The sequence below is a fragment of the Mus musculus genome, chromosome 4 (genome assembly GCF_000001635.26).
Source record: "Mus musculus strain C57BL/6J chromosome 4, GRCm38.p6 C57BL/6J".
Classification (NCBI taxonomy): Eukaryota; Metazoa; Chordata; class Mammalia; order Rodentia; family Muridae; genus Mus; species Mus musculus.
In genome coordinates, this window is record NC_000070.6 from 88,623,543 (window position 1) to 88,636,191 (window position 12,649).

Consider the following 12,649-nt stretch of genomic DNA (forward strand, 5'->3'; position numbering starts at 1 on the left):
AGACATGGAAATCACAATTTTCAAATTCATCTGGAAAGACAAAAACAAAACAAAACAAAACAAAACAGAATAGCAAAAACAATTCCTAACAATAAAAGAACAGCCGGTAATATCCATCCCTTACCTCAAGCTTTACTACAGAGCAATAGTGATAAAAACTGCATAGTATTGGTACAAAGACAGACATGTTGATCAGTGGTATAGTATTAAAGACCTAGAAATGAACCCACATACTTGATCTTTGACAAAGGAGCTAAAATCAGTGGGAAAAAAGGCAGCATTTTTAATAAATGGTGCTGGTTTAACTTGCTGCCTATATGCCGAAAAATGAAAATAGACCCACAATTGTCACCTTGCACAAAGCTCAAGTCCAAGTGGATCAAGGACCTCAACATAAAATCAGACACACTGAATGTAATAGAAGAGAAAGTGGGAAAGAGCCTTGAAGTCATTGGCACAGGGAGAAATTTCCTAAACTGAACTCCAATGGCTCTAAGATCAAGACTTGATAAATGGGACCTCATGAAACTGGAAAGTTTATGTAAAGCAAAGGACATAGTCAATAAAACAAATTGGCAACCTACAGATTGGGAAAAGAAAAAAAACTTCACTAACCCCACATCCAATAGAGAGTGAATATCTAAAAATATATAAAGAACTCAATAAGCTAATCACCAAATACCAAACATCCCAATCAAAAAATGGTGTATAAAACTAAACCGAGATTTGACAACTGAGGAATCTCTAATAGCTGTGAAACACCAGAAGAAATGTTCAAAGTTCTTAGTGGTCAGAGAAATGCAAATTCAAACAACCCTGAGATTCCACCTTACACCAATCAGAATGGCTAAGATCAAAACCTCAGGTGACAATACATGCTGAAGAGGATGTGGAGAAAAAGGAGCATTCCTCCATTGCTGGTGGAATTGCAAACTGGTATAACCATTCTGGAAATCAATCTGGAGGTTCTTCAGAAAATTGGACATAGATCTACCTGAAAACCCAGCTATACCACTCTTGGGGATATACCCAAAAGATGCCCCACCATGCCACAGGGACACATGTTCCACCATGTTCACAGTGGCCTTATCTGTGCTAGCCAGAAGCTGAAAATAACCCAGATGTCCCATGACAGTTGAATGGATACCGAAAATGTGGTTCATTTACACAATGGAATACTACTCAGCTATGAAGAATGAGGACATCCTGAGTTTTGCAGGAACTAGAAAATATCCTGAGTGAGGTAACTCAGACCCAAAAGGGCATGCATGGTATTTTCTCACTAATAAGTGGATATAAGCAAAAAAAAAAAATATATATATATATATACATATATATACATATATACACATATATACATATATATATATATATACACATCCCAAGATACAGTCTACAGAACTCAAAACAGTCAACAAGTTGAAGTACCCAAGTGAGGACGCCTCAGTCCCACTTGGAAGAAAGCAATCACAAGTGGGGAGGGAGGGAGGGACCCGGGAGGGAAAGTGGACAGGGGTGGGTGAGTTGGAAGAGGAGAACCTCATCTGGTATTGAGTAGGGAAAAGGACTGAAGCCCTGTGGGCCAGCATAAAGAATGGGAACATGCAATCTCGAGAGGTAGGCAGCTGTGGGAACCCTCCAGAATGCACCAGAGACCTGGGAGGTGAAAGACTCTTAGATGAAATGTCCGACAGTAGGGAGAGGGAACTTATAGAGCCCACCTCCAACAGGAAGACAGGGAATCAAATGAGGGTCATCCATAGTCACAACTCTGACCCATAATTGTTCCTGTCTGAAAGAATTACAGAGATGGAAAAGGAAAGGAGCCCGAGGAAAAGAAGGTCCAGTGACAGGCCCAAAGTGGGATCCATCTCAAGGGGCGGTCCCAAGGCCTGACACTATTACTGAGGCTATGGAACACTCACAAAAAGGGACCTAGCATGATCACACTCTGGAAGACCTAACAAGCATCTGAAAGAGTCAGATGCAGATATTTGCATCCAACCAATGGACAGAAGTAACTGACCCCTGTTGTTGAATTAGGGAAAAGCTGAAAGAAGCTGAGGATAAGGGTGACCCTATAGGAAAACCAGGTATCTCAATTAATCTGGACCCCCCGAGATCTCTTAAACACTGGACCACCAAACCAGGCAGCATACACCAGCTGATATGAGGCCCCCAACACACATACAGCAGAGGACTTCCAGGTCTGTGTTCATTCAGAGATGATACACCTAACCCTCAAGAGACTGGAAGCCCCATGGAGTTTAGAGGTCTGGTGGGGTGTCCCATGGAGACATCTACTTGGAGACAGGGGTGGGGAGGAGGTATGGGATGTGGAACAGTAGGGAAGTGGAAGGGTGGTGGGGTGAATAAAATATGGAATATAAAAAATTAATTAATTTTAAAAAGAACTCTACTATCTGTCCTCAAGTACCATTGCTTTATTTAGACCCTTCTTTTTGAGGCTCACTTCCAAAGCCCAGCTCTCAAGTCTAGCAATCAAAAGCCTTTTTGGCTTTTGGCTTGCCTAATCATCAAGCCCAATTAAAATTAAATACCTCATTCTCATATGGAGTTTACTCTTTCACCTTTATAACATGCTTTTTGCCGATAGTCTAGGTATTCTGTCTCTTCTCTACCCAGAGGCAGTCTTTTGCTCCTGTTCCTGACCCCCCCTCCCCTCCCTTTCTTTCCTCTCTATCTTCTATCTCCTGTCTTTGTTGCTTATCCTGTTCCCTTTGCCCCTCTGAGGCAAATAGATCTCCATTGTGCTGAAAACTCACACTTAGGGAAGCTTGGGCTGACTCTGAGGATCTCTACATAATGACTGTAGAGGCTGACTCCAGTCAGAAGTGTCTTCTATTCTCTATGGGCATCCCTCCAGAAAACTCATGTTTTTAAATTTTCTTAGGCTATTCATAATACCTCAGGAAGAGCATCCTGGTACATTCTTTTTAAAGAAAATAGCCTGACATGGATGTGTACAGATTTATTCTCAGCACTCTAGGAGCTCTAGAGATGACAATAAAACCCAAAACAAGCCAGTGAAGCACAACCCTGGGCGTTAGGTCCAGAGACTTTGGCTGGCCTGGATGTCAAAGAGATGAACTGAAAACTGAGTAAGGAGACTGATAAGTTTCATAGAGAACATCATCTTCTCCTCAACCTGCTGTGAGTCACCTCACTATCTTAAAGAAACTATACATCACATGAAGGTTGGGAATCCCCTGTGAGGACCTGTCACAGGGAACCAGGTGACAATGTCTACCTTTTATCTCCAGATGAAGAGATTTAGGGCCCTGGTTGTTAGGACATATTTCTCTACATAAGGAGTTAAACTCCTCTTAGGCAACATATAAGGTGTCCTGGAAGTATGAAGAAATAGATATGTCCTTCTCTGTTTGATATCAGGTCTCTGAGTGTTCATATGTTGCAAATAGTCTTTCAGTAAGGGTTAAATACAAGGATATGGTTCCTGAAATGTGCCTGCTTTGGTTTCTACTTTGTCCTCAATTTTCTGACTCTAGAAGAAACCCGTCTCCTCATCCCATTATTCTCCATATCTCACTTAGTTGCTGTGCTCTGAATGTACTACATACTTATTGTTTCCCAAACATTGAGCACTATGTGTGTGCTCTAGGTCCCATTGATGAGACCTGCACAGCTCGGAGATTTACCTAATTATGGTGATGAGGAATGAAGAAACCAGACAGGTACAGAGATGGTGGGAATGAGTAGGCTGTGTGCTCTGATGGAGACATACCAACAACCCAGAAAGTCATCACATTTATTGTATAAAATCAACAGAGGGGGACAAGCTCCTCATAGAAGAGTGCCTCTTGTAATACTGTCAAACCACAATAATCCTGGAGAAGGAAAGAGTGTGCTTGATATTTTCCTGTAGATGCAACATCCACTCACCAGCTCAGAGAAAGACCTTGCTTTTCCAGAATGTCTCAGACCTTGGGGTGCTTGATGTATCCATGCTCCTCTCAGCAATGTACATTCACTTAGGATTTCATCAATCCCCACTACTAAGCTTCCATTTCTCAGTTCCACAATCAACTTTACACTATTTAGTGCTGGAAAAAGCAACGTTGGGTCTCCAGATCATAGACCAAGAAGCCACGACATTTAATGCAACGGGATGTAGCAAAGGCAACTCTCTCGGGCTGTCTTTTGGCCCTGAGTATATCCAGAAGCTCAGTGCATATGTTTCCCAATCTGTGTGTTTCAACTCCACGCATGTTATCATAGCACTCCTGAGGGGCAGGGTACTGTTCCTGAGTCAGCTGGCTCAGGTTGGCTGTGTGGTACAAAAGTTGTTTCAGAACAGGTAGAGAGATGGTATTTTCATAGAAATTGATCTTTGTGAGGTGGGAGCATTGGCTTAAGGCAGGCAGGAGGACACTGAAATGACGGTCCGTCAACCCACATAATTGCAATTCCAGGGTTTGCAGGGTATCTCTAACTCTCTCAAGAAGAATCCCAAGAGGCTCAAGGAATAAATTAAATAAATATATATAACTCAGGCTCAGATGTTTGAGCTTACAAATATTCAGGCAATGAGGCAGGTAATCCAAGTCCGTCTGTGAGAGAAAACAGTATCGGAGGCACAAAGTCTCCAAGGGCTTCTTCAGGTACCTGGGGAGAGAACAAATGATTGCTTTCTGGCAAAGAGTGTTGAAGAGCATTGGTGTAATTGACAGTGAAGCAGATGACACTTCTCCCAATCTCATTCTGACCATATATTGATGTCAAACCCCAGGACATGGCTCTCTGTTGACTGCTCACACAACTTGCAGAATTCTAGTCTAAGGCCTATAGACATCACCATAGGTATGATTCAGGGAATGGCAGGAAACCACAACAATGGCTGTATCGTGTCAACATGGTGCATGTAAGAAGGACTATCTACACCAAACAAAATTCAACAACTTTCTAGTGCTGATTTTAAGATTCTCAAACTACTGTTCCTTCAAAGGCCAGGATCCTGCCTTCACCTCCAACCACAGTGTTGCATATTTCTCATCTATTCAACCTGTTTCTGGACTCAAAACCTCTCACATATGAGCAATTAGAGGCATGCTTGTGCCTGGTCATACATATATTATCACAGAGCTCATCTGCTCAGATATGCTATGTCATTAACAGTACTAACAGTGTTAGGCTTATGGTGGCCAGACCATCAAGTACTCCCTAGCTTGAGGAGGGTGGGGGAGATGTCTTCTTACCTGAGGCATTCTATCATATTTCCTTCTGCAAAGGTACCATCTACATAGAGATTCTGGAGACAGTAGAATGAGAAAAGCTGAGAAATCAACTTGCGCCTTTTCTTCTCGTCAAACAAATCATCACCATCCATAGTAACTTCTGTGATGTCATCTAGCTTGAGAGTGAGAAGATTTTTCATCTGTCTCAGGTAGGGATTAAGAAAAGGCAACTCTTCTTCCCAGATACAACTTAGCTCCAGCTCCTGCACACAGTTTGCATCTATAATTTTGAAGATTTCTATGAATGCGTCTTTGGATAAGCCCTGAATCTGCAGCTTTCTACAGCATAAATGAATGGAATCTTTTCTCTGCTCAGCCCACTGCAACAAGTATGTAGCAGATTCATCAAGTCTGCCCTTCATGAGTTCGAAGTCAGTTGTCACCTGCAAATGTTTCTTCACTCCACAGTCAGGACTATTCTCCACTGGCTGCTTCTGTGTCAACTGTGGTAAGCATTCATCTTCATGGGATCCAGCCCATATCCTCCAAAACTCATGGTGCTCATTCCTCAAATTGAGTACTCTGAGTTTGCACCTACTGTGGGAGAAATTTGTAGAATTTTCAGAAGATAAGAGAAGACACATTTTACAGTCTGGTATTCTTCCATACCTCATACTTCAGTTGTTTCTTCCAAAACTTTGCTTTTCCCTGTGCCTAGAATCAAACCCAGAGACTCATGCTCAGTACAAATAGCATTCTTTGCAAGATGCATCTTTAGCCCTGTCTTACTTCCCTTCCTTCCAGACCTCTTAATCCCAACCTTTTTTTACATGTACCTTTCAGGTATGCATGGAAATGCCCATTCTGCACTGACTGTGTCTACTGTTTTTTGTCTTCTACATTAGCTATTATTTGTCCAGATAGCTGAGACTGAGCCCAAGCCTCTATAGTCCTCTCTGGCTGATGCAATCAGAAGCCTCTGATTTATGGTTGGCCAAATATTCCCTATTTCTAGTTGCTCCTTCTCAGCACCTAGAGAACCTTTCTCCACCCTACCTGATCCTGCCTACCTGGAGCGAACCTTTGGTGCAAGCAGTATATCTAGTCCCTCAAGCACAGCCTTCAAAGTCTCCAGGTTGGGGTTCTTTATCAGCGTTCCTACAGGAAGGCATGGGAAGGGCCACATAGGTATCATGGCCCTTAAGGTCTTTGTACATTCATCAGTGAAGGCCTCCTCAAACATCTCTGGTAGCAGCTCTCTGGGTAGGTCCTTGAGAGCAGAAATGGCCAAGGCCTCCTCCCTCAGTAGCTTCTGCCTTGCCAGCTGCAGGAGGGTGGGTGGGGAGTAGGCATTCATTGTTTCCTCTTCTAAAGAGTCATGCTAGGGAAGCAGGGGAAAAATATAACATTAAGGACAAGAAACATAGGAAGCCCTTCTGCCCACACAGGGAAGTATGAGGGCTAGATCACTGCTGATGAGTATGGAAAACTCAGTTTATCAAGTTGATCAGCCTCAGGTTTGTTTTTTGTTTTTGTTTTTGTTTTTGTTTTTTTTTGAGATAGGATCTTTACAGAGGTACCTGTATTCTTGACTGTCTTGCAACTTGCTTTATAGACCACAATGGCCTGGACCTCACAGAGATTTGCTTACCTGAGCCTCCAAAGTGCTGGGATTAAAGGTGTGTTCCACCACTGCTCACCCTGTGTCACCATAGCATGTCTAATGCTGAACTGCTTAGTCCAGCCTTTGTTGGTTTGAAAACCATAATTCTCCTCTCTGGTTGTGTGAAGTCTCTCCAAAGTATGCTAGTTCCCAAAGACCACACCCACTTCAGCTGGGGCAAATACATCCCACTGGGAAGGGATCATCAGGAACCCTGAAGGCTCAGTCAGTTGTTGATGAATAGGCTGTGCTTAGTTCTCCAGGCCCTCAAAGAAGCAAATGAAAACAGTTTCCAAAATTTCCACAATCTCTATTCATCCAGCTATACTGCATGGTATAAGCCACAGAACCTTTGATATTCCCATCATTAGTTATTGACATCAATCTTCGATCATTGCCTATACTGGCTTTTTAGTATCAGGAAGACCCCAAGCTTGATCTCTGTAAGCTACAGAGTTAAACAGAATGTAAAAGAAACACTAAAGTCAGTAAGCCATCAGTAGTCATTGACATGGACTGTAACTCTTTATAGAGAATCCAGAAAGAAGAGAAAAAGAGACTATGAGGTAGAGATTATAAATCACATGCAGAAGACAGGAGGCTCACTATCTCAATGCCATAATTGGTTACTTCTACAGCACCAGAACAGCTTGCCTGTGACTTGAAGAAAGTAATGGAAGACCAAGAAGACCAAGAAGAAGACCAAGAAGAAGAAGAAGGAGACCAAGAAGACCAAGAAGAAGAAGAAGGAGACCAAGAAGAAGAAGAAGAAGAAGGAGACCAAGAAGAAGAAGGAGAAGGAGACCAAGAAGAAGAAGGAGAAGAAGACCAAGAAGAAGAAGGAGAAGAAGACCAAGAAGAAGAAGGAGAAGAAGACCAAGAAGAAGAAGGAGAAGAAGACCAAGAAGAAGAAGGAGAAGAAGACCAAGAAGAAGAAGGAGAAGAAGACCAAGAAGAAGAAGGAGAAGACCAAGAAGAAGAAGGAGAAGAAGACCAAGAAGAAGAAGGAGAAGAAGACCAAGAAGAAGAAGGAGAAGAAGAAGACCAAGAAGAAGAAGGAGAAGAAGACCAAGAAGAAGAAGGAGAAGAAGAAGACCAAGAAGAAGAAGGAGAAGAAGAAGACCAAGAAGAAGAAGGAGAAGAAGAAGACCAAGAAGAAGAAGGAGAAGAAGAAGACCAAGAAGAAGAAGACCAAGAAGAAGAAGAAGACCAAGAAGAAGATGACGACGAAGAAGAAGGAGACCAAGAAGAAGAAGAAGAAGGAGACCAAGAAGAAGGAGACCAAGAAGAAGAAGAAGAAGAAGACCAAGAAGAAGAAGAAGAAGAAGACCAAGAAGAAGAAGAAGAAGAAGAAGACCAAGAAGAAGAAGAAGAAGACCAAGAAGAAGAAGAAGAAGAAGAAGACCAAGAAGAAGAAGAAGACCAAGAAGAAGAAGAAGACCAAGAAGAAGAAGAAGAAGATCAAGAAGAAGAAGATGATGAAAAGTTAGAAAGAAAGAAAAAAAGCAAGAGTTTTTATTTCAACTGATAAGCTTTTCATTTAAACACTTAATAAAAAAAAGCAGGATTCTTCCTGCAATTTTGAACACATCCTGGGTTGCTTGGAAAGAAGAGACCAAGTATCAATCCGCAGATGGAAATACCTTGTTTTTGTTTGTTTGTTTTGTTTCTTTGAGACATGTTTTTATCCATAGGCTGTTTTGAAACAGTCTATATAGATCAGGCTGGAATCAAACTTTGAGACCATCCAACCTCTGTCTCCCTGTTGTAGACAATGGTACCACCTATGGTAGAGTAGGAGGTAGGGAAGGTGTGATCAGGATGTAAAGTGTATTAAATATACACAAACACACACAAACACACACACACACACACACACACACACACACACATATATATATATATATACACATAATCATGCATGTATAAAAACACATACATGTACATACATACACACAAATGTATATGCAATTTTCTTCCTGCATGTTTGAGGACATCCTGAGTTCCATGAAAATATGAGACTATATATCAGTGAGCAGATGCAAATATCATTTTTTTAGTATTTTGTCTGTGTTTCTTTGTTTTGCCTTGTTTGTTTAATGTATATGAGTACATTGTGGCTGTCTTCAGACACACCTGAAGAGGGCATTAGATTCCATTACAAATGGTTGTGAGCCACTACATAGTTACTGGGAATTGAATTCAAGACCTCTGGAAAAGCACTATGTGCTCTTGAATGCTGAGCCATCTCGGCAGCCCCTTGGTTTGTCTTTTTAAAGACACATATAACTTCTGTAATATGTGTTTTACACTCACTATATATAGATCAATTAGGCTTCAACCTCAGAGATCATCCTGCCTCTGCCTCCCTGTTGCTGGAATTAAAGGCACACCCAAAAATGCCAGGCTTAAAGTGACATGAAGATCAGCACTCAAGGCACTTGAGTAACTCACGGCTGTCATTACACTCTGGATTCCTTTGAATTCAAGATCACTCTGACAATCTTGGTGAGAAGGTCTCAAAAAAAAAAAAACAAGACAAAAAAACCCTGCAGAAACCACAATGATCCAATTAATAATTAGATTTAATTGAGAACACACTTGGATATTCTGGTTAAGCAGCCCTCAGGTGGCTGAGGTAGGAGACTCTCTTGACTTTCATCTCATTCCTCCTCCCCGTTGCCTCTGAGACGGTGCCCCACACACACACCAGCCATTCCCCATCTCTGGGGCCTCAAGTCTCTCCAGGATTACGCACTCCTTCTCCCACTAAGGACAGACCAGACAATTTTCTGTTATATATGTGCCGAGGGCCTTGGACCAGCCTAGTATGGTGCCTGGTTTGGTGGCTCAGTCTCTGGGACCACCCAGGGATCCAGGTTAATTAAGACTGCTGGTCCTCCTATGAGGTCACCCTCCACTTCAGTTTCTTCAATCCTTCCCCTAATTTAATCACTGAAGACTCTCGAATGGCAGAGAAGCACTTTAAAAAATGTTCACAGTCCTTAGTCATGGAAAATTAAAAATGTAAATCAAAATGACCTTGAAATTCCACCTTACACCAATCAGAATGGAGAAGATCAAAAATTCAAATGACGGCTTATGCTGGTGAGGTTGTAGAGAAAGAGGAATACTCCTCCTTTGCTGGTGGGATTGCAAACTGGTACAACTGCTCTGGAAATCAATCTGGAAGTTCTTCAGAAAATTAGGAATAATTCTACTTGAAGTCTTAGCTATACAACTTCTGGGCATATATCCAAAAGATTCCCACCATACCACAAGGACACATGTTTCACTATGTTCTTAGCAACTTTATTTGTAAAACCAGAAGCTGGAAACAACCCAGATGTCCCTCAACAGAAGAATGGATGCAGAAAATGTGCTTCATTTATGCAATGTAACACTATTCAGCATTTAAAAATGAGGACATTATGCATTTTGCAGATAAATGGATGGAAATATCATTCTGAGTGACCCAAAAGGGCATGCATGGTGTGTACATACTGATAAGTGATTATTAGCCAAAAAGTAAAGAATACCTAGGATATATGCCAGGCAATCTTATGTGGAGAGATCTCATCTCAAAATAGAAGAACCAGCAAGTAAAAAATTTATATAAACAAAATTTCAAGTGAGGCCAAGACTAGACTAGGTTGCATGAGATGAGGTATCCTGATGGAGCTGAGGGACTTACCTGATCGGGACACTGGTGACAGATCATATTCAGACAAGGGAAGGCTGTGACTCCAGGCTCCAAGATACCTAGTGTTTCTCTGCCTGCTGTGACTCATTATATACCTTTCAGCTGAACCCTTCCTTTGTAGCCACACCCTCCCAGTCAAAGTCTGCCTCTGATTCAATAATTGAGTCTTCACCCACTTGCTTATTTTCAGATTTGGATGATGTAGGTTAATTGGATCAGATTCATACACAGGAAGAATTTTTGACCAGATGGATAGTCAAGGACATATTCATTTAAGCCAAGTGGTTCAGGGTTTCAGGGTGTACGTACATGGTCACATGGCTCCAGAGATGCTTAGGAGAAACTTACATGACTTGGTTTACTATTAAATATCAGACACAATCCGGATGTGCAGCCAGGTAGTCAATAGTTAACAGACCTTCTATCTCATTCTCCAGATTAGTAAAATAAAGCCCAGTATCCCACAGGACCTTGTAATAACTTCAAAAGTAAAGAGTAATACTATACATTTCAGAGATTCTCCTCAGTCTGTCCTCGGCAGACTCCATCCGTAGAAAGCAGAACCATGGTGGTTGGTCATATATATGACAGTGGTATTGTCTCTCTTGAGACAATAAAAGGTGTTCAGTGGTTTTTGCCCTGACAAGAGGCTGGTCACATTGCCTTCTCTTGAATAACCTCTGCAATGGGAATGAGATTCAGAGGAGTAGGGTTTGGTACTTAGTAAGACAAAAGCTAGTTGTGTCTGTGTCAGTTCTTGTGAGAGACTCCATATGCAGAGATTGATGAATGTTTGGACTTGAGACTTCTAGAGAGTACAACAGGGCACACTGAGTTCTCTACTATTGCCGAGCAGAGATTCTGGCCTTCTAGTGGTTCCTGGGACAGGTGAGACTTATAATTCCTTAGACACAGCATGAATATATGGCAACTGAGTGCTTTACCAGGCCCCTTCTGACTGGAGTATGTTTTGGGGGACAAATATGCTGAATGCTGTCCTTGAGAGACCAAATTTTTGGGTTCATACTGCACCTTAGAGAACCTGACCTAAGTTTGAACTCAAATAAACTAACAGGCTAGAACCTAGCATTAGTTTTTCAAGTTACCCCCACCCCAACAAAATCCAAGGCTAGCTCCAGTTTCTAGGCTAACCCCAACAAATTCTGCATCTCCAGGTTAATCTCCCCCCCCCAAATTCACCTTTTCCAAATTAACCCCCAGCAAGTCTATCCTCTGCCTAACAACCACCAATGCAGAGCGAAGCAGAAGTTAACAGTATGGTTTGACTCCCAGCACTAGCCAATTATGTAAAAGGTCACAGTAGCACCCAAAGTGGTTGCTTGCCAGGCTAGAAACACTCACCCCTCACTTTCTCCTCTCTCTACAACCTTGCCCTAATGAATGTTCAGGAATTTTTCCTCCACCAGGAACCATCCTGTGGGTCAGTGGTGAGTCAAGCCCTAGCTAGCTCGAATGAAAGCCCTGGTGTGATTGTATCAGATAGGCTCTTGACTGGTCTTTCGAGGTACATGAACGTTTCCTGTCACAACATCCTGAGATACACAGAGCCTAAAGGCAGCCCATGGCAGCCCAAAGGAGCACAAGAAACAGCAGCTTCAGTCCAGTCCTCTCAGCAGGCAGACACCAGGCAAGAACCAACATCTGTGGCTCAATACTGAGGAAACTGCCAAGCTTGCCAACCAGCCTAAGGTGAGGATGCAGAAGCAGCAAACTTCAGCAGAAACCTCACGAGCAGTTCTTGGTGAGTTTCTCTGAATGGTGATATTACCACAAGTTGAGCTCAACAATGCTATGAATTAATACAAGCGTGTTGCTAGCGAAGAATAGTGAGGTAGAGCAAACCAAACTGATGCTCAGTGCTCGTCCCCACTGTCTGTGGAATCATATTCCTTTATCAAGGGTTCTTTTACATGTCTACTTTATCAAAACATCCTTTCACCTGTGTCTGCTTCAGGAAAACATTCTTCCACGTGTCTGCTTTAGCAAGACATCCTTTCACCTGTGTGCCCTAGCAAAACATAATTTGACATAAGTAACTTACAACAA

General features: G+C 42.1%; 1 protein-coding gene across 2 annotated transcripts; it reads right to left on the minus strand.

Annotated features, from left to right (window-relative positions):
* Positions 1-3,777: 3,777 nt before the first annotated feature.
* Positions 3,778-10,644, minus strand: Pramel32 (PRAME like 32). 2 transcript variants are annotated; one of them, NM_198663.3, is made up of 4 exons: positions 10,574-10,644; positions 6,287-6,597; positions 5,238-5,813; positions 3,778-4,647 (listed from the first exon to the last, which is right to left on the minus strand). In NM_198663.3, exons 1-4 carry the CDS (start codon positions 10,598-10,600, stop codon positions 4,080-4,082), a joined length of 1,482 nt encoding a protein of 493 aa, NP_941065.2. In that variant the 5' UTR covers positions 10,601-10,644; the 3' UTR covers positions 3,778-4,079. The 2 variants fall into 2 exon arrangements, 1 of the variants encoding a protein (NP_941065.2); NR_027385.1 differs by lacking the exon at positions 6,287-6,597.
* Between the last annotated feature and the right edge of the window lie 2,005 nt (positions 10,645-12,649).